General features: G+C 39.8%; 1 protein-coding gene across 1 annotated transcript in view; it reads left to right on the forward strand.

The window, feature by feature from the left end:
- Positions 1 to 20,432, forward strand: part of Pgm5 (phosphoglucomutase 5) — a 174,382-nt gene extending 153,950 nt beyond the window's left edge. Inside the window, exon 11 of the mRNA XM_015492902.2 lies at positions 18,610 to 20,432. Within this exon, the coding sequence (XP_015348388.1) occupies positions 18,610 to 18,699 (90 nt within the window). The 3' untranslated portion in view covers positions 18,700 to 20,432. The remainder of the gene's footprint in view (positions 1 to 18,609) is intronic.
- The last annotated feature ends 2,881 nt before the right edge of the window (positions 20,433 to 23,313 follow it).

Consider the following 23,313-nt stretch of genomic DNA (forward strand, 5'->3'; position numbering starts at 1 on the left):
GACTGACACCTTATGCACAATTTCTCATAACATTCAGAGAAATCCAGACATTAAGTTAATTAAAATGACTTTTGGCTATACAGTCATTTTGTAAAAGGTAGAATTACAGTTGTTTTCATGTATGCTTTTGTATATGGATGTGTTTCAAGGTTTTAGGAAAAAAATATCTCTGGAAATCTCCAAAGTTGGCCTTCGATTACAACCAAACATGAATGGGAAATGTCTTAAAGTATAACTGTTGTTCATGAAGTCATTCTTTTTTTTTAATTTGGTTATTTTTATAAGTTATATTTTGTAAATAACTCTCTTGAGCCAGCATATTGACTAATGGAGAGAGAAAATAGGAATGAGGCCCAATAAGAAGGCATGGAATTCCCACAATTATTAACTTCTAAAGTTGGAAAGTGGATGTAAGGAAATAAAGGATGATATAAGCTGTTAGTTCATGAAAATATAACCAGGTAGTCTCGAAGTTTCCAATTAGTGGCTGCAAGCTACATTTGATTCTCAGATTAGTTTTCATGGGCTTACGAACTGTCCCTAGCCCTGATTTATATATTTAAATATATATAAATCATTGCCAACCAAAAGAACAAGCAGACAAACAAACAAACAACAACAAAAAAAAACCCCTGAGAATATCCACACTGTAATGAATCCTATTTTCTGATTCCTCTTGGGGGAAAAGAGTGATGCACTAGGTCTGCAATCCTGCATGCAAACAATTAGCTGCAGTGGAATTGCACGTTCTCCCTTTATACAGAGGATAAAACATATGGTCTGAGTGTTTTCTCATCTAAAGAACCCCACACATACTCATCCAACTCTTTTGGGATGGAAGTTCCTGTGTTTGGATCCTTCTGAAACTCATCTCATACATCTCTTCATCTGGCTGGATTTTTTTTTTAATCCTTTAAAATACCCTTTATCCTAAACTAGTAAGCATGTTCCCCTGAGTTCTATTAACCTCTCTAGCAAATTATTCAAGTCGAAAGAGGGACTCCTGAGAACCGCAATTGGGAATCAGTAGGTCAGAATTTCCTATGACTGAAGTGGGGCATTCTTGTGGAACTGAGCCCTCAACCTGTGACAAGGGTGAAAGGCAGTCTTTTTTTTTTTTTTAATAATGGTGGGACACTATCTGATCTGATGCTATCTCCAGGTAGAGGCCATCAGGATTGAGTTGGGTTAGAGGATGCTCAGACGGTATCTGCTCTAAAATGGATTGCTTACTCTCTGGTAAGGGGAAACCCCCACACATTTTAGAATCACAGGAGTGAGCTTTGTTGTGAATGTATAAAAGGGGAAACTGAATTTGTTTTCCCACTGAGCAGCCATGGATGAAGTCATTCTTTACTCAGGTATTTGGCTTCTTTCTTTTTTTCCAAATTAAAGCAGTTGCTTACAGTGATTTTTCAGAGGAGCAACACTGAACATAAAAGGGAAAATGCCTGAAGAAAAGGAAATAAACGGGATGAACAAAGAAAAGTATGAATGTGCTCTCCAGTGAATATTTACCATGTGGGGAAGCCACTTAAGCAGAGTATTCTGGAGTGAATGGGGCTGCCAGGAGTTGGTTACAAGGCACAATTGCATTTCACCTGCTATAACAGTAACCTCCTTACAAGGCAGCCCTATGTCACCTAGAAGCAACAAGTCTGATGTGCTTTCCAGTTTTTTGGTTGTTGTTGTTGTTTTATTTTTTTGCTTTTAGTTACATCCTCAGAAACAACAGTCAGGAGGGTCAGTGTAGTGTGCCAAAAAATGAAGATGGCTTGATGATAAAGTACTAAGATTTTCCAGCTGTACATTTTGAATAGTGGGTATTTCTATATTGGCAAATCAAGTTGCTGATCCCACTCATGTTAGCAGGGCATATATCATACTGATATTGCTCAGAATGTATAATCATTACAAATTCACTTTCTCTTTAATGGATATGATCTGATAAAAAGTTTCAAAAACAGTTTTATACTATTTCTAGTACTACTTTGAACTCATGCTACCCAGCGGGTAGTTTTTGGATCAGCAGCATTAGCATCATCTGGTTGCTCCCTAGAAATACAGAATTTCAGGCCCTATCCCAGACCTGCTAAATCAGATTTTGTATTTTATCAAGCTCCTCAGGTGATTCGGGTACATATTAAAGTTTGAGAAATCTTGCTGGAGGTGATCTTTGGGATCTTTTTTCTATCTGTGCTTTGCTGGATTGGCTTTCCTTTTAAACCAGATAAATCTAATGCCAAACCAACTAGTTGGTATGCAGTTACAAGGGCACCTGGCTTCTGCTATTCTCTCCTAGTCTTGGAAAATTACCAAAAGTGCAGAAAATAATCCAAAGAAATGTTCCCATGACCATTGAAAACCTATTCCTGTTTCTCAGGTCAATTAACAAAAAAAGGGAAACAAAAAAAAATTTAGTTCCATTTTGCATCTCCATAGAAACCTTACATCCTCGGTACCAACGCAGCAGTGTGAGACTGTTTTCTTCACACAGTTATCCTAGTTGAGCTGAGAGATTCAAAATAACCCCTGGATGAAGTAAAGGAAGTTCTAATTTGATTTTTCCCAAGACATAAAGCCTTCTAAATTTGTGCCTAGACTGTCTAGCACAACTAGGAAAAGGCCAATTATTTAAAACACTTGTGGGTTACGTAGAAGCTGAGTCTGAAAGGCGACGAACACGAGAGAACATGTTCTTTTGGCAAAATTGCACTCACAAATGCGTACTAACCATCAGTGAATGCCGCTAATAGTCTTTAGATTGCAGGCAAGAAGCTCTCTCCCTGTGGAGGGCTCATTTCCAGCTTTTTAATAGCTGGCATTAGGACTGTCTTGTTGAACTGCCTCCTTCACAAGACTCAGGTGGCCTTCGTCACAGAAGTTCTCTTACTTTCCAATTTGCTTCTCCTACTCAATTCTGCTGCTCAGCTCTGCTCCATGGTGGGAGTCCTTGCTAATTCCCCTCCCTGTGATGGTCCTGCCTGTTGCTTTAGAAACTGATATACCCTTATGAATGGGTTCCAAATGCAGTGACGTCTGTTCCTTTTTTTTCACTATTGTCTGGTCCCTCTGCAATCTGATTGTGTTCCCTCTAGCTGGATGCAGGGGACCAGTGCACACAAAAATGAAGACCACCTCTCCTGGGCTGACAGTGTCCACTGATGCAGAAAGGTGTTGCCTCTGATTTTAGTGGCTTACGGTGGCTTTCACTCAGAGCTGAGAACACACTGACATTCTTAATCTCTTTTTCTCTTATTTTCCAACAGAAAAGGTAATATGAACTTCATTTTTTGAACAGTGGAGCTGAAGCCATAAGGGTTGTTGCCATCTACTAAAGGTCAACTTATTTGAGGACAGGAAATAAATTAGAGTACCCAGGGCGGCCATCTTTAGTCTGGCATATAAACAACACAACACAACCCACCCTCCAAGATTGTTCTCAGATTCAATCTTCAAGCCCCTCAATTTCCAACCAGAAGGAAGTCAGGTCTCTCTTCAGACTTCCTACTTCCTTTTATGTTGTCAAATCCCGTCCACTGAAGTGGCTCTGGCTTAGAACGCCGTATCCTCTGGAAGCTGAATGCTACAAAGCTACTTGTAACCATCAAGTAGGCTGTGAATAACAGTTGTGCAGAAAGCCTGTTAATTCTTTCCCCAGAGAAACAGGTCCCCTGAGGTGGGCCTCAACCTGAGTTGGACTGAAAGGAGATGGAGGAGCCGGGCCTTCACCTTCTGGCCACTGAAGGTTTCTGTCTAGGCCGTGGTGGTTCCTCAGGGAGGGAGGAGAAAAGAGGCCATACTCTCAGAAATCCACTGAGCCAGGAGTTCTCCCTGTCAAAATGGGCCTGAGGCCTGAGCATCTCGGCCCTGCAGCCTCCCTAGTGTGGCTGCTCCCTTCAGGATGCAGTGTGTTCCGGGAGGGCTGGGCCGAGCACAGACAGCTCCCGGATTCTAGTCCTATGCATGAGTCTTGGTCAGTTCAGTCCATGCTGAGGGTTTGTATCACAGGGAATAGAGCTTGAGATCCCGGTTTCTTTCTTCTCTAAAAGATTTCTGGGTTACTTATGTAATCTGCCTGCCCTCCCCAGTGGTCTTTAAGCTCTGTATTCAAAAAAGATAAATTAGAGTGTCCTAGATTTTTGGATATGTAATTTTAAGAAATATTGCTTTTGCAGTAGTTATAAATTCAGATGCCCACCAGGAGAGGCAGTAAATCTAGACTGGGGTGAGCGTAGGAGAGTGGAACATAATGGGCATTTTGGGGACACAGCTCACTCCAGTTATTGCCTTGCTAATAATATATGGGCTCAAGGTTGCCAGATTTTCTGGTTTTAAAAGAAGCAAATACTTGGATTCTCACATAAAATTTCATTTTAAAATATTAATAGAAAAATGATAGCAAAATAAAACAAACCCTATGTGAAGAACTTTTAGCTTCTAATAAAAGGTAGACTAGGTGATTCAGATTAAGCCTTCCACAGAAAAGAAAAAAAAAAACAGAACTATAAAAAAGCATCTTTTTTTTAAAAAGCATAAAGACCAATGATCTAATGAGATAGTAACAAGACCAGAAAGGAGGATGGAGCTTGGGGAAATGATCCAGGGTGCTTTCTACCCTAGGATAGCCTGTCTAGGCGAAGGGCTAATGAACATGTGCTTTTGGTGATCTACACAGGTGTAGAGACAGGCGTGGGTCCAGGTGGAGGGCTGGCTCTGCTATCCAGAGGATTAACCAAAGACACAACTGAAAGGCAGACCTGTGTGGCAGATTCAGGTATTGTTAGCATTAAGAGTTCACCGAAGGTAGAGACCTGGCATAATGAGTGACCCCTGTTCTAGATCATAAACTCAAAAGGGAACATTCTATGGGTTTAAGTACAGACTATATCCAAAGAGTTATAAATCCATGAACAACTAGCTGGGACTACTAGCTCCATGAGGAGTCTGAGAGAAAAAAATGAACGAAGCTAACAATATCCATTATTTCAAGTTACTTCCAAAAGTAATTTTTCAAACAAAATGGCCAGAAAACAATAAAAGGTTACAAGGCACTTGAAGAGACAAGTTATCATGTACTAGAATCTGTAGAAGCATGTACGGCCAAGAAATCCACAGATACTGGAAAAATGTATTCAGTGCAGAATGCAAAACAGATATTTTCACTATGTTCATGGAAATAAAGCACCAGATACAAAGACATCAGCAAATAACTGAAAACTATCAAAAGATATCAAGCTGTAAAATTAAAGAACTGAAAAAAGATAACTGAAATTAAGAACATAATAAATATGTTTACTAGAAATTGAAAAGTATTAGTGAACTTAAATTATGTCCGAAGAAACTAGATACACTGCAGAGGGAGAGAGAAAAGGTGGGAGATACAGGAGAGGGCAGGAGACATGAAGGATGCTCGAGATGGCTAACATAATTTAATCTGAGTCTTAAAAGGAGCGGAGAGAGAGACTGCAATAAAGGCAGAACTTAAAAAGATAATAGCTGAGATTTCCCAGAACAGATAAAGGAAATCAATCCACTGGCTCGACAAGGCCAAGTGAGAGAGAGAAAAATAAATTCACATTTAGACACATCAGACTAAACTCACAGAAAATCCAAAACGAAGAAGCAATAGTTTGACTGACAACTAATTTTTCAACAGCAACACTGAAAATCAGAGGACTAGAATTCTCAATTTAGTGACTTTCTTATAAAATGAAAGCAAAGACATTTTTGAATAAACAAAAACTGAGAGAATAGTCGACCAGCAGATCCACACAAAAACAAATCTGAAGGGTTGACTTCAGACAGCAGGAAAATGATGCCCCAGGGGCATTTGGAAGAAAATACAGCAAAAAAAAAAATGTTTAAAGAGAGGTTGATTTCAATGAATATCAGCAATATTAATCTTTAATAATAATATCTTGAGGTGCTGAAAATATGTATCATTTTGATATTAGAACTAAAATGGGCAAACAATAACTATAAGCACTGAGAATAGTCATAGATAAGGTAAGATCCTTACCCTCCTATCTTGCATATCTTGGAGGTCTAGATAAATATTAAAACTTTGATGGATCAAGGTTTTATGTTGTAATCTCTAGGTAACCATAAAAAAATAGAAGAAAGCAACACATCTTCCTAGTAGAGGAAAACAAAAACAATATGATAGATTTTAAACTCAAATATGTTGGTTGTTATTTTAAACTAAATGGCTCAGGGAAAAGACAATCTAGATGTTAAGAAAGAACAAATATCAGCTTGGTGTAAAAGTCATAAGCAAAAAAAAAAAAGGTACAGAGTTTGAGAGTTCAAAAAAAGAGGAAGGATATACAACAAATTTACCAAAAAAAAACCCTAAGTTTTATTAATTTCAATAAGGTAAGATAAAAGAAGTGTTGTTAAAGATCAAAAGAGATCCCAGCAGTTTGGGAGGCTGAGGCAGGAGGATTGCGAGTTCAAAGCCAGCCTCAGCAACTTAGAAGGCACCAAGCAGCTCAGTGAGACCCTGTCGCTAAAGAAATACAAAAAAATAAAAAAAGGACTGGTAATGTTGCTCAGTGGTTAAGCGTCCCTGAGTTCAATCCCCAGTATCAAAAAAAAAAAAAAAAAAAAGAGATTCTTCAAAATGATAAAAGGTTTAGTTCCTCCAGAAGACATTCAAATTTGGAAAGTAAAAACCGACAAAAATAAAAGAGAAAAGCAGAAAAATCCTCACTAATCCCAGAATATCTTATATTATAACAAGTAGATACAACAATTATTAATAATGCAGAATATTTAAAGAACATAGTTACAATAACTGACTTAATGGACATATATAGACAGTATTCCAAGCAACATTAGCGTAAAATTCTTTTCATGCCACAAGGAACATATATAAAAGTTAACTATCTAACTCCTTTGGATATATACCAAGGAGTAGGGTAACTGGGTGAAATAATGATTCCATTCCTAGTTTTTGAGGTATCTCGATGCTGCTTTCCAGAGTGGTTGCACTAATTGAATCTCATCATCAAGTACATCCACAAGACTGGGATCATAATTATAATAAGATATATTTTATGCTTGCATAAATATATCAAGATAGATTCTACTCTCATATATAACTAAAAAAGAAAAGAAAAAATTAACCAATAAGGAATGATATTATAAAGGACACTATCACAAGGGTTATTAAGTTAAAAAGTAGAAAGCAAAATAAACATGAAGCATGTGATAAAATGAAACATTTTTCATGATAAATATTCTTCCAAAAGGAATTAAGGGAAGCCCTTTAATCTCATGTAGTATTTCTGATAAAAATTCTTAGATGCAGACAATATGTGCTGACCATGTTTCTGCTAATAAGAAAACAATTTTATGGGTTTGTTTAAAACTCAAATAGGCTGTTTTCAGAAGTACAAGCATCATTTTTACATATAAGTCAAGTATGTATGTACTTTTCTGTGATTAGTTTGGTTTATACTCCTCCACCCCTTTGGTCATACTGAGACTTGAACCCAGGACCTTGTACATACTAATTAAGCATTCTACTACTCAGCTACACCACGAGCACAAAATATCACTTGCTTTCTTCCCTCCTTTTTTTTTTTTTTTTTTTTGGTAGTATTAGAGATTAAACCCAGGGGCACTGAACCACATCCCCTGCTCCATGCTGTTTTGAAATTTTATTTGAGATATGGTCTTGCTAAATTGCTGAGGCTGGCCTTCAATCCTCCTGCCTTAGCCTCCTGAGTTGCTGATATTACAGGTGTGTAGCACTGCACCCAGCCTACTTCACACTTCTCAAGAAGGCAATTTCGAATTTACCAAGAGACCTTTTACAACAAGGATAAGACAAATATGATTTAAACTTTCAGACAATGGAAACTTTTCTCACTATATAAGGGCTGTCAAGTGTAGTTAGAATCATCATTAGCCGTGTTCAGGGTTCACCTTTGCTACTTGTTAGCCTTGTGGCTTTGAGCGAGTTACACAATGACTCTGAGCCTCAATTTTCTTATCTTTAAAATGGGTATGATGCCACCTACTCAGAAGCTTAATACAAGACTTTGGAGTATGGCTTGGCACAAAGTAGTGTCATCTATTAAAATTTGCTAAACAAGAATCAAAACTTTAGAACCCAAGGCAGAGGATGGAAGAGGACAAGAAAAGGCTTTTCCTAGTACTTACCGCAAGCCATTAAGAAGATCAATCCTGTCTTACTGTGCTGTCAATTGTATTGCTGTGACCTAATACCAGTCAGGAAAGATGGTATTTTCTGGCTTCCAGGTCTGCTTGAGCAAGAGTGAGAATGCCTTTGATGTTCAAGTGTGCGTGTGACATATTTGCATACTTATCAGAGTAGGCTGCCTGGCAGTCTGCAGTGAGACAGCCACAAGTGTAGGGCTGGGGACACTGCTGAGTGGCCAGGCTGTTTGTACATCTGCCTGCCTTGTAACCACTGTGTGTGCCTGTTTCTGAATCTGTTGTCAGCTGTGGAATGTGTCAATGAAGAGGGCCCCTGCCATGTGATGAGAGAGAAAAAATCCCTTCTTCTATGCTCATTAGCACTAATTTGCAAGAACAGCTCAGATATGTGGCTTGGTGGCAATTTAAGGGCAGACAGGGTATGGCCTTCAGATTTGAATTTTAATTGCTGGTCTGTAGGGAAAATAGCCAAGCAAACAGATTTCATGTCTGAGAGTTGCTTTGATGCCTGTAAATAATCAGGCAATGAAAACATCATGATTTAAAACTGACTGGAAATGCTTAATAATAATAATACTATTAATACCTACCATTAATTGTTTACTATGTGACAGGCACTTTGATAAGTGCTTACATGTATTATCTCATTTCATGTTTCTGACAACCCTGTAAAGTAGAAACTATCATTAGCATCCCAATTTCAAAAGTGAGATACAAAGATGTTTAGGAACCTTGTCTAGTTAGTGCTAGAGATGGAACTATAACCAGGTGCTACAAAGTCATGGGCTCAACCAATATACTATAGGGTTTCTCATATCATTTAACCCTTTACTCTTTCTCCAGCTAGCAGTCAAGCAAGAAGTTCACCTGAAGTGCTATTTAGACTCCTTACTTTTAACCAACTGCCTCAAAACGTAGTGGTACTACAAGAACAATTTTAGCATGCTCATGAATCCTTTAGACAAGGAATTTGGATATGACTGTGTGGGATGATTTACCCCCACTAACCTGATCCATGATGTCTGGGGTCTGATGGAAAACTAGCAACATGGGGAGTGACTCAAACAGTGGGAGATGGAATCTTCTGAAGGCTTCTTCAATGCCACACCTTTTGGCCTAAGGATAGTTAGACTTAACATAGCTGCTCAGAACTCTGTCAGGAAGTTTCCTGACTTTCTGTGATCCAGTCTTAGAGGTCATATAACATCACTTCTGCTGAATTGGGTTGGTTGGCATTTATAAGCCTGCCAAGATTCAAGGGAAAGGGGAAGAGACCCTAACTCTGAATAAAAGCAATTCCAAAGAATTTGCAGCCTTGTTTTAAAACTGCTACATCATTCTTAACCTTTGGTTTAATGTATTAGTTAGTTTTACATCACTATAATGAAATACCAGAGATAATTAACTTAGAAAAGGTTTATTTGGGCTCACAGTTTGGGAGGTTCTGTGATTGGGGTGGAGCCATTGTTTTTTAGGCCCCTGGTGGGAGTGGCAGATGGCAATCGCAGGGAGCTCGTGATATAGCAAACTGCTCACCTCAGGGCCAGAAAGCAAAAGAAGAAGAAAGGAAGGGGCTGGGTCTATGGTCCCTTTGAAGTGCATATCCCCAGTGACTTAAGGATCCTCCACAAGGCCCCATCTCCCAAAAGTTCCACCACCCCCCAATAATGCCACCTTCAGGACCAAACCTTTAACATGCAAACAAGCAGCTGACTTCAGTTCAGCACAGAGTCTCCAAGGCATTGTCCCATTCTTCATGCCTTGTGATTTGGAAGGTCTTTTTCCCCACTTGGTATTAATAAGTATTAATAATTATATTATAATTATATATATAATATTATATAATAATAATTGGTATTAATAAGTATTGGTATTAATAAGTAGGATTTCATTAATCAGGGTGAGCTAAATAATGCCATGGAAACCAACAACCCCCAAATCTTCATAGCCAGAGAGCTGGGGATGTAGCTCAGTGGCAGAGCACATACCAAGTTCCATCCCTAGTACCCAAAACATAAAACAAAACTAAAATCACATACTCTCGCAAAGTTCAGTATCCCAAAACTGCTGAGGATGTAATCTAGTTTTGATTCACATTTTATATTTTCACACCTTGGGCAGGTGCTCTCCTCCATGTTGTTCTTACTCCAGGGCCCAGAATCAAGAAAAAGTACCTGGAACACTGCCAATCCCTGTGCAGAGGGAGAAGAACAACTTTGACTGAAAATGATCACATTCCCTCCACTCTTAACCCACCAGACAGAAATGGTCACAGGGACTCTGATCATGAGAGGGCCTAGAAACTCAGTCAAGAGGAAAACTAGACATTGGTGTATGACACTAATGACTCATAGAGATTAAGTAATGCTACGAAAGAAAGGAAGCTCACATTTATTATTTTGAATAGTCTTTCTGAGGCTAGCCCAACCAGAGCTTTGGAAACTAATATTTGCAACTTATCTTTTGAAGAGTTAATTTGGATGAATGTGAACTAGCATGTGAATGTGTTCAATTCCTGTTATACACATTGAATCACAAAGTCCAATAAATAGTACACATTTGAGGAAATATGGGGAGTCTGTCTGTCCAAGTTTGGTTTTATGATCCTAAAGTACGCTGAGGAAAATTGCCTAAGTGTAAGAATCATTGATCCTTAGAGAGACCCCATAGTCCTGGTACAGAACTATGGATCCCTATTGGATCCTAGGCTATATTAGTTAGTTTTTCAATATGATAAAAAAAAAATCTGAGGCAGACTACTTACGAAATAAGAAATATGTTTAGTTCAGTTTTGGAGGCTGAAAATCCAAGATTGGTTCATTGGTTTAGCTTCTGGCAACGGCATAATGGAGGTTGGCATCATGGTGGTGTCATGTCCAAGAGGAAGGTATTATATGTGCGGACAGGAAGCCAGAGAGGCTGGGGCCCACAGTCTCTTCTAAAGCCTCACTTTCATTTGACCTAGAGACCTTCCACTAGTCTTCATCCCTTGAAGGTCCATCTCCAAACATCACCACTCTGGGAAACCAAGCTTCCAACACCTGAGGCCTTGGTGGACAAACTCAAATAGTATACACACCAAACCATGGACTGTGTCTCCATAAAGGCCAAATGCGTCTCCAGTTAGGGGAGGTGTATGATCTGGCTCAAGGCCACCTAAAAGCTCAGATGCTTTCTGATCAGGAGCTTTTTGGTACCCATTCTGGAGAAGCCCTGTGAGTGTGGGTCACCCCTGCACCACTGACACACACCACCCACCACATCACACAGAGGTTAGTTTCCCACAAAGATGCCAGAGTGACTGCAGGGCATGGCACCCATGGCAAACCTGGGGCGGGGGGTGTCAGAAATTCAAGTGACAGGCTGGTAACTCACTGAAGATGTCAGCCGAGCATCTGGCAATAGAAAGTTGTTGATTTGAACTGGAGTGTTTCTAAAGGCATTTGATCTGACATTGGAAGAAGAATGTTGTTTTTTAACAGCCAAAATAAAGGATGGAAGTATGGTCCTTGTGGCCATTTGACTACCAATTTACATACCGTGAGCTTGCCTTGTGGGATGATATTAAGAGGTCCAAGTGTTGGCTCCATTCCACATTGGTTTGTATGATAAGAGCAAAGCAGAAGTGTATAAAAAGAGGAGGCAAATGAAAAAAAAAAAACAAAAAAAAAACCTCTCTAAGTTACACAAACTGGAGAGGCAATTTTGTAAGTAGTGTTGGGTGGGGGCTTTTCCATTAAACTAGAAAGCTTGTTCCACATGAAGGAAACCTTTGAAGTCTGTGAAGACAAATGTGAAGACATGATAGGGACATTTGGGTGACATAGGGATCTCAACCAATTAGCAACACCCCATCCTTTTGCAATGTTCTTGGTGGCAGAAGGAGTGAGCTGTGGGGACAGAGAGAAGCCAGTAAAAGGTAGACAGTGACCAGGGAAGCATTTCTATGAAATTTAAGCTGGGAACTCTGCACATTGGTTGGTACTTAGGCAGCAGGACACTGAAAGCTTCTTCCTTCCTGATGCCTCCCAGCTGTGCCCACAGAGGCTGGCTAGCCCCCGCATGTGCTTACTCCCGTGCTTCGTCCCCTCATGAGACTTCTGTGTATGGAGCCCAGTGAAGCTCACATTTAACCAATAGGAACTTGGCTTTCTGACTCCTCTTTTTCATATTGGATGTGCCATCTAAATGCCACCCTTCACCTTCTAAGCTGAACCAATTGGAGAAGCGGAGATAGTGGTAGAGAAGGAGGCTGAACCTGCTCAAGTCAGTGTAGTTTCTGTTAGAGGCCCCGCAGCCCCAAACTGCTGGCTTGTTTTTGCTTTGATGAACCTCTTTGATAATATTTCAAACACTTTCATCTACATCCATTTGGAATGGTTTTTTTCCCCCATCAGAAGAGAGTTTTTGTAGAGGTTCCACCTCTTCTTGTTTTTAATTGTCAGGATAGATCAATCCTCCCAGTGTGGGGCTCTGATTTCTGGCTTATATAGACATTTTTCAAACTGTCTGTTTTCGTTGATTTTAGGTACATTTTGGATCAAGATATATTTTTGACATAGAAAAGGGATTAAAGTTACAATCAAGGTTGTATATCTTACTTTATAAAGATCATTAGCCATGTTTAGCATTTTCATAGCAAAAATGTGTTTGATTTCGTTTTTCATGAGTTTGTCCTCTGTGTGCTTCCCAGACGGATTTTAAATCACTGGTCATCTTTGCTGAGTAGGCTACTATTAACAGGCAGTATTTAGCCTAGGGGGGCTCCTTTGTGTAAAACAGGAAAGACACTCTCTGCAGGAATGCACAGGACCAGGGGGCTGGTGGAGCCTCCTCGGTGGCTGTGGATGTCCCACAGTGGTGGCCACATCATTCTGGCCTCTGCCTCCATCGTCACGTGGCCTGTTCCTCTCTGTGTGTATGTGACGCCACTCCTATTCTTATAAGGCTAACTGTGATTGCATTTAGGCCCACCAGGATAATCTAAAACAATCTTATCTCAAAATCCTTAGCTTAATCATGTCTAGAAAAACTCCATTTGTCCCAATAAGGTCTAGGGATTAGGACCCAATATCTTTGGTGACCATTTTCTGCCTATCCCAATGGATATAAATCAAGGTTCAAGAGCCTGACAGCCTTGCTCACAGTGGCTGACCATTGCTTTTGGGAAGCCACCCAAGGCTTTCACATCAGCGGGTCACATGAACACCTCTCTTTTAAAAAGAGGCTTTTATGGTTGAGGCTAAGAAGTTGGCAGTTATCTGCAAGCCAGGGAGGGCAGAGCACTGTGTTAAGGAAGAAAGCTGGGGGCTGAGAAGGAGAAAGTGGATGGGCAACCATGTGGGAACACAGTCGGAGACTGTGGCAACCACTTGGATGAGTGGGAAAGGAGAAAGACTCACCAGAGGGCTTCCAGCCAAGCTGATGGAGAGCTTGGTCAGATCTGCTAGGACAGGTGCAGCATCTATGATCCAAATTTCCAAAACTCAAAACACTTCAAAATTTGGATCCTTTTGAGCGTGTCATGAAGCCGTAAGTGGGAAATTCCACACCTTGACTTCATGTGATGGGTTGCAGCCAAAACAAAGGTGCACTAAAAATATTGTACAAAATTACCTTCAGGCTATGTATATGAAGCATATGTGAAGTATAAATGTATTTTGTCTTTAAATATTGCCTTCCCTGAGATATTTCACTGTATGTACAAATATTCCAAAATTGAAAAAGTCTGATATCAGCAACACTTCTAGACCCAAACACTTTTTGGACAAAGGATATTTAACCTGTAGCACAAATGAGAATATGAGCCATGAACTGGCTTGGTATGGAAGTTAATTTCAGTTTGCAAGTATAAAAGGGAAAAAAATGTTTTTCTCACTGGTAGTAGAAAAGAGTCATGGTTAGTCAAAATAATTTTTAAAAAAACACAACTTGAGTGTGTTTATTTTATTCAATTTTATTTTAATTTGTTTAAAATTATTGATTTATTTTAGTGCACAAAAAAATTAAAGTTAGCTGAAGAAATCCATGAGTGGGTTGATTGTGGACCAAGTCACAGAAACTAGTCCTGGAACATAGCTACCAACTCAGGCCCTCACAGCAGGAGTTAATGGATTTTTACCTTAGAGATTACTGGGATTCATGCCATTATCTCTCTGCTCTGTTTAATTCTTAACTTTTCTCAGTTTCATTCTTCTTTTTTATCATTTTTATAGTCTCTCAGAGTCTCTGCTTTCCCATATGCCTGGATTGCCAAGGAACTTTATGCCATGATGATTGGTTAATTGTAACTTCACAGTTTAATTCTCACTGCTAACCTCCTATTCTTTCATTTCTTAACATTTCAAATCCGTGAAGGAAAAAAATCGCATCAGCTAGTTCAAGTTTTTGCCCAGGCTGTATTGTCGGTGGCTACCTGGCCTATGAGTTGGCTGCCTATAACTTAGAGAGTCAGCTGTGGCCAGGAAGTTAGAATCATGAACTATAAACAGGGCAACTTACACCTACCTGGAGCAAAGCATTTGACAGGCACAGTAGCCAGTGTGCATCAAAGTAGTGGTCCTCAAAGTGTGGTCCCTGGACCAGCAGACCAGAATCACCTGGGAACTTGCCAGAAGTGCCAATAGGGATCCCACCCTAGACCTCATAAATAACAAATTCAGGAGGAGGTAACCTAGCATCTGCATTTTAAAAGATCCTCTAGGCAATTCTGGTGCATTTCCAAGTTTGAGAACCACTGACTTAGACTAAGCAAACATCATATTGATAAAAACCAAAGACTTGAATGAAATCAGGAGAGAAAAATCTGGCACGATAGATTTAGTAGGTTTGAACCCAAGTGTTGACGTTACTCAATTCTTGTGATCAGGGAAAATGCATTTATTATAAATCCCTAGTTTTTAGATGCTGGGATGTAAGTGTTTCATGTTGCAGGATGGTCAGCATTCTCTAGGTTATATTACCTGCCTCAAAGATCCCCTGTAATAAGTACTGCCATTCTCCATTCTCATCACCATCTCCTACCTACTCTTCACCATCAGGATACTTCTCTGATCCTGTAAGTGTGCATTTTTTATGGAGATCAGTTTAGTGCTGGGATCCTTCCACAAATAATAACAAATCTTACTAAGTGATTATGTGTCTGTGTAGGGTTTTGTTTTCTCCCCCAAACCAGCTCTACTTACTTTGAATCTTGTGACAGTCATATCATTTGCACCTTTCCTGTCTATTGCTGTAAGAATAAGAATTTCAGTTTGTTGGTTTTGTTTCATGGCTCTGATAGTTTAAAACATCAACAACATAAAGCAAGAGAGAAGATGAAGAAAAGGTAAAAAGGAGAAGTGTGTCTTTCCAGGGAGTTTGAACAAGTTAAAATCTAATATGGGACTAGGATTGGGATGATGTGTTAGTCAGCTTGTCATTGCTGTGACCAAAATACTCAACAAGAAAAATTTAGAGGAGGAAAAGTTTATTTTGGCTCATGGTGTTAGAGGTCTCAGTTCATAGATGCTGACTCCTTTGTTCTGGGCCCAAGGTGAGACAACGCATCATGGCAGAAAGGATGGCAGAGGCAAGCTTCTCCACTCCTGGTAGCCAGGAAGCAGAGAGAGTGAGTGCAAGAAACCAGGGACAAGATATAGTCCCCAAGGCACACCTCCAGCAACCTAGGTTGTTCCTCCATCCTTGCCCCACCTGCCTATAGTTACCATCCAGTAACCCAAATTATTAATCCATCAAAGGGATTAACCTGCTGATGAAGTTATAGTTCTCATCATTGCCCAGAAGTCCCTTCTCTGAACCTTGCTGTATTGAGGATCATGCTTCTTAAACACAGGCTTTTCGGGAGATTTTTCTAGATTCAAACCACATCAGATGAGGTTAACTGGGTGGAAAAATTTAAAGGGACAAAGGCATCAAATTGCTCATTAACCAAGATAAATATCCTAATACAATATTTTTAAGTATTGTATTGAAAAATCCGTGCCAAAAGTCTGGTATAAACAAATTTCAAATTTTTAAATAGAAACTGAATCCAGTTCCCTCTGTAGCATGGTATGCTTATTAACTAGAGATGACAGCAAGCATTTGCCAAACCCGGCAAGGTGGAAGAAGGGCCCTGGAGCCACGTTGTTAATACTGTTGAATGGGCACATTGCCCCTTGGTTTGGAGCAAGAAGCTCACTGTTTCTACTCTTAACTGTAGAAGAGCTATCTCACTCTAAGAAGCCCTGGAATTAGAAAAAACTCTTTATTCCCAACATCATTGATTAAAGTCTCTTAATTTATTTATATCTTAGAACTTCCAGTGAATTCACCAGAATCCACATACCTGGGACCTCTTCTTCTCACTGTCCTTGGTCAGTAAGCATGGCTGCCCAGTCTTCTCGAACCCCATGGCTGATGTGGCTGAAACTTGTCTGATATTTCTCCCAGTCCTCCCCTTAGGTTCTTTTGTCTTCTGTAGTTTTCATTGTCACTCACAGAACTTGTATTAGAATTGTATTATGGAAAGAGCAGTAGAGGGGACCTCCCTATGTTATCGTCACAGCTCAGCCACTAAGCATATATGTGATCCTCAATCACTAGTGTCTCCTCTCTGTGCCGCAGTTTTCTTGTCTGACATGAAGGAACCCAACTAGATCATTCCACATACTTTTCTGTTTCTCAAACTGTTTACTTCCCATTTCACCTGAGAAGTCTCTCATCTGAAGGCTTTAACCCCTCTTATTTTATCCCATTCCAAAGGTCTCTCTGGTCACCTCAGGAAAATCAATTTCCCCTCCCATGAGGCCCTGTTGATGACACGTGGAATTTATATGAATCAAAGTTGTGATTTATAAAAGAAAATATGACAGTAAGAGTCCAGTACAGCCATCCCTCTGACACATTCTGAATGCCCTTCATGAGTGTCTGTAGAGGTCTACCTGCTTTGCCATCTTTTCATCAAACTCATGTGCCATCATTTATTCCACAAATGTGTATCGAATATCTTAAGCATTGGGCTCTATTCTAACCCCCAAGTGAATCAAAGTTCCTATCCATGTATTTGCTTTACTTGTGCAGTTGAAGAAGACAAAGCACTCTGCTTTAACATCCTTAAAAATGGAAGCTTAGCTTGAGGTTTCCATTCCACAAGGCTGGCAAAAATTCAGTCTTGGGCATCTTTCAGGCCCTCTCCCAAGACACCTTTGGGTTATACAAAAATCTAAGGAAATTCTGTAATTCCAAAAAAATGGGTGGACTCCCCCATCACTAGCACAGGCTTTCTTTTCTGGAATCATGGAATCTGTGTTTGCTCCCGAACTTCTTTTCTATCGATACCATCTCTGTTAGTATTTGTCTTTATATTGACTGACTTCATTTTCACTTCAATCTGTTTACTTACTGTAGAATGTTTACATCAATAATCTACTTAGAAGAAATACCACTTGATAAATACAAGCACACCATAAAGCCGAATTCCATAAAAATATTAAATCTTCTAATTAGGTAATTCTTACCTGAGACATGCATTGTCTTGGTTCAAGTCCTAAGACAACAAACAGTTCCTTCTTGATGATTCAAAGGGTTGAAAATGAACAGAAAACAGACCAACTTTCTCTCCTTTTCAAGTAATACCGTGTCCATGCACCATCTAAAATCATCACAAATGGTGTGTGCCCCACAGTTTGGAAAACAGTGCTTCAATCTGATGGTAGGATTAGCATTAAAGGGCAAGAAATGATGCTTAATCCTCTTTGTGTCCTTCACCTTTGCAAGATCCTAGTCCTTAGGATTCTATGCCAACCCCACCTCCGTCCACTTTGGAAGCACTGAGGTTTCTCATGACGTGTGCCTTATAACAGCCACAGTGTTATAATATGGGAAGGAATGATCGAGAATCTCTGCAGCATTAGCCAATGCACTGGCCCATCTTTGAATCATTAGGATAATATCAAATTTTTAAATAGAAACTGAATCCAGGTAATAGGATGGTTTTAGAATGAAGAATAAGCTTTTATCCTTGAGTTGCATGTGGGTGGAGGCTGGAGGATAGGGATGTACTTGGGAAGGAGGCATACCAGAGGAGGACTGGAAATTTCTGACCTTCCTGTATTCGTGATCCACTGTTCTGTTAATTACATGCTGTCAAGTTCTTCTAGTGGTTGGCTGGTGCACTTCTCGATATCGGGTAAATTTCCTTTGGAGCTGGGTAAGACTTTGGGGATCATCATCTTCTGACCCTACTTTTGTGCTCTGAGTACTCTGATCTCTTTTGAAGGTGAAGAAAACAAAGGTCCATAGGAGGCAGCTGTCCTACCCTCCATGACTGCCTGTGAGCAGCAAATTGGAATTTGAAGCCAGATGCTAAGAAATCCATTACAGGTTCTGTCTTGTGACTGGTTCAAGTTGTTCACAGTGGTTTTCCTTCTTTTCCAGGCAGTGCTGAGCCCTCTCATAGCCATTGCCCTGAAAATATCCCAGATTCACGAGAGAACTGGCCGCAGAGGACCCACCGTCATCACCTGAGTGCAGGAGAGATCGCTCACCTGGGCCAAGGAGAGCACTCAGCTGGAGCTGCTTCACAATGCTTTCTTGCTACCTGTTTGTGCCTCTTATGACTTTGGGAAGGAAAAAAAAGAAAAAAAAACCAAAAACAAAAGATATTTTGCTGTTGGGGGGGGTGGGTAAGGGGTGGGTAGGAAAAGAAAAATGATTCATTTCATTTTGGTTTTGTGCAGTTCCTCCAAATGCATCAGGGTCTTTAGTTGTCATTTTTATTATCATTTGGTATCTATATCTTGTCACACAAAGGGGCCTTCCCTTTTTAGAAAAAAAATAAGTGGACAAGGAACCCATTAATCACAATCCCTGAGTTCTTTGGTGCCATGTGAGTAAAGGTCATAAAATCACAAAAGAAAGAGCAGTGCCAGAATTAAGCCAACCCTAAGCTATTGGGACCCCTAAGCAGGTGGAAGACCTCCCCAGCCTGAAGGAGGGGTCATCCTAGGTTAGGTCTACGATGAGATAGGGTGTCAGAACTCCTAGTAACCCACCTCATGACTGCCAACCACCTGACGGCACATGCTCCCCACACCATGTACACCTTCTTTCACATCTTCTAGAGCTTCCTACAAATCACAGTGGCACACTTCCAACAAAACCTATCAAAGGGTGTTCCTCGTTTTGTACATAATGTTATTTTAGCTATCAAGCTGGCTGCATTCCTTCAAATGCAGTCGTTTGCTGTGCAGGTGGCAAGGAGTTTCTTGACAAGACTGTGCAAATAAAAGCTTAAAATCCGGTGGGCCCATTGTCAATGACAGCACAGAGGTTAATACATGAGTTTACATAAATCCTCCCAAGGAGACAAAAATACCACCACACCTTGTGCATGCTCTTTCTGGCTTTCCCAATAAGGGCCTATTTTAATGTATTTGTTGAAACCCAGTTTTGATCTTCCTTGTAATGGCTAGTAAGAAAGAGAGAATGAAATGCTGTAAAATTAGGAAATGAAATGGATTCTGAAAGAAAATGCTGCTGGTGGGAGAATATGGCCCGATGGAGAGGGTAGGGACTCCTTTGGGGAAGCAAAGGGTCACGTCTGGCTTACTTTGTCCAGGAAAAGAATATTGCAGGTCTAGCAGGCTTCTCTGCACTCAGGACACTTGGGCCTGGACCTGTTTGCGTACATCTGCTTCCTTGGGAACGGCACGCTCACTGATCCTGATGGTGTCACTTGCCGAGGTGACCTAGTGCACTTTGACTGTTAAGCAATGTGTTATTGCTGTAGTCAAGGTTAGTGCAAGCAAGGAAACATTCCCACAGCAAGGCATTTGTTTCCATTTTCTATCTAGGCTTTTGACAAAAACTTGCTAGGACATTTAGTAGCCAATAAAAAACGAAAAAAAAAAAAGAAATCCTTATTTTAACCTTATACAAGGGTTATGGGTTTCAGCTCATTTGTTTCACCATTGAGAAACTCCAGGAGTGGTCACCTATGCTGATAAATCTGTCTTTCAGAATATTTACAAGCATTCTTTTTTGATTATTATGATCTAGTGAATTTATTAAATAAATGGAACAAAAAATCCGAATTGCTCAAAATTGCCTCTGGAAGTCAGCAAAACCGAAGATGGCCTCTAGTCTTTCATTGTAACAGCCTTCATTTCACAATACCAGGAAAGTGGTTTTGAGCTGAGATATTAAAGAAGTAGTTATAAAATACAATACCAAGAGAATAAAATTTGCCTTTTAGCTTATGTTCTTATTATGTCTTCAGTTCCCTGATAACCATTGATTCATTCATTCATTGTGGTTGTGATGTGTTGGTCAGGAAAATCAGGTGCATTCTTAAGTGTATGAATTCTTAAGTGTATAAAATATTTAGATGAACTTTTGACCATCTCTAACTTTTTAGTTTAAATGCAGTCTCCACTTAAATATTCTATATATTTATTTCAACATACAGCTGTGTATCTCAAATATATGTTTACCCATCAGTTCATTCACTCATTCACTCATTCATTCAGCAAGCATTGGTTGAGCAACTACTTCAAGCAGACTCCTGTGTAAGGTGCAGTAGGGAGATGCATAAGACACTATTCCTGCCTGTATAACATTTGTAAATTGTGAAGAGGCGGTGACAATCACAGATAATCAGGTAGACATAAATGTTTACAATAGAGACATATGAAGTGTTCCATGGGAATCCACAAATGATAAGACATGAGGAATGAGTATTTTCCTGCAGAAGAGGGCTTCTTGGGATTTGTAGCTATATTATTTCACTAGGATGAATGGAGCAAAGGGAAAGACTAGAATTGGGAACTAGGATTCATCAACAGAAGACTTTTGAGTCTGGTGGGAGGTTGGTTTGGTAGGGTGAGTTGAGGTAGACATATGGATGTAAAGCAATGTGTTATTGCTGTAGTGGAGAAAACAGTTGGGCTCAGCCATGGAAAGAAGCAGCTGCATAATACAAATTTTTTTCTTAGCTACAATGCCAAAGGGAAGGTCCTTCAGTGGTTCTAGGATACAGCTTCTTCCTAGAACCTGCTCAAGTTCACATTTCCAAGTTTTTATTTCTGCTTTACATAAAATTCAAGCTTCTGTTGCCTTATTCTCAGGAGAGGTGGAATATAGGAAATCAGTCTTTCCCACATAATGTTATTTGTGTTCTTAAAGATGGAGCTCCAAACATCAGTCTTTACAAGTAAACGACTTGAGAGGTCCAAGAATTTTTGTGGAAATCACAAGAATCAATTATAGAAGAGACTATGGATGAAGTATGGTGGCAGTCAGGGCCACACTGGTGATCTTATACCACTGAGTGTTCACTCACTATAACATGTGCCTCCAGAAAAAATGACAAGCCCTAATATACATAATGTAGTAGTTTTCAATCAGGGCAGTACAGTATCCCCAACCACTCAGGAGCTGCTTGGAAATGCATGTGCCAGGGAGGAATTCAGTGAGGGGACCACAGATGTTAAATATGCTGCAGCATGTCAGCCAGTTTCCCAGAACAAAAGGTGTTTTGCCTTACCTAGGATTCTTGAGTTTATTAGCTATCATTTTTTAAAAATGTGTAGTCTTTAATTCAAGTGAAATCATTGGTCAGACCTTATCGATCCAAGTGCAGGGTACTTATGGAACAAATAGTGTTGCATGATTCTACATGTTACAGGCTGACAGGCTTGGACGTGCCACAAATGCTTTCTTCACAGAAAGCCTCAGATTGGTGCACAATCTCAGGGTGGCACCTTGGGCTGAGAGTTGGCTGCCCAGAGCCATGACAAGGATAATGGCATTGTGACTTTTGACTGGTCACCCCTGGGTCAACTGAAGGCATGAGATTTGCTTTGGCAGCCAAATCCATTAATTATGGCAAGTGTGTGGAATTTGGAAAGCACTTGCAGGAATGGGTAATGACTTAGCATATAACTCAGTCCCATTGCTGGATCATGTCCTGGGTTCTCTCAAAACAGGAGGAGGCTGAAATCCCAGACATGTGCCTTGAGATTTCTATTCCTGAGTGTAGAAGGGTCTGAGAAACTGTGTGCCTTTGGAAATGTTGTAATGTAACTGCTGGTAAATCAGTGTTTGGACCTTCAACAGTTACTAAGAGCAAGAGATTACCCAAGGCAGCAGAGCTTAGCAGAATGCCTGTTCCGCTCCAACCAGCTGGAGTAGAAATATTTCATAGAGTTGACAACTCAGTGGTATGTGAGTCAACCTAGGTTGTTATGGAACTTGATAGAAGACATGAAATATAAATCCATGTCTTTATCATCTCTTCATGTTTTTTAACACCTAGCATGTTTCCTGCATGCTGGAGCAGGAGCAATGCTTCATCAAAGGCAATATATTTAAGTAGAATCTTGAAGGTGGATAAGTGTCTTAGTAGAAGCCCTCATGAGTTTTTGCATGGAGAGGTGAACCCAGAACATCCCAGCTATGCAAAAGATACAGCATAGTTTATAACTGATCTTATCATCTTCATCTTCTAGATAGTAGTGGTACTTATTTAAACTTGTTTCTCAAAGAAACATTATGAGATTATAATGCTGGAGGGTCATCAACTCTGAACACTTTCCTTTCCCACTACCTGGAGAGCCTACCATTCACATTTGAGAGGAAAAAAAGAGCAAGGATCTCTGTAGGGAGATTTCCTCTTTTCATTTTCTCACAGTCTAAATGCCCTCCATGGAATTATGATTCCCAATCCATCATCAGGCATTGTATCCAAAATTTGGGAAGGAAGGTTAAATACAATATCTATTTCCCTTTGGTAAATTATCTAGGGAATGACCAAAGTATTATTATCCACCACAATAGGACACTTTCATCTGATTTATTCAGTGAATTTTAAATTAGACCTCTCAAATGTAGGATTTGCTTTAGGTAATATCCATGTTCTTAGCACTCAAGTCATTGTACATGTTTTTAAATATCATTAAATACTTAGTAATATTTTTTTTAAAAAAAGAAGCACCCTGATTATTTTCTGAATCAATAGTTGATGTTCAATTGTGTTTAGATTTGCAGAGAGATGAACTCATCTTGATACTGTGTTAGTTTCACATGAAGAATGACACTTTGACTTATGTTCCTCTACTGAATTTTTTCTGATACAAAAAA

This window comes from Marmota marmota, unplaced genomic scaffold (genome assembly GCF_001458135.2).
Source record: "Marmota marmota marmota unplaced genomic scaffold, marMar, whole genome shotgun sequence".
Lineage (NCBI taxonomy): Eukaryota > Metazoa > Chordata > Mammalia > Rodentia > Sciuridae > Marmota > Marmota marmota.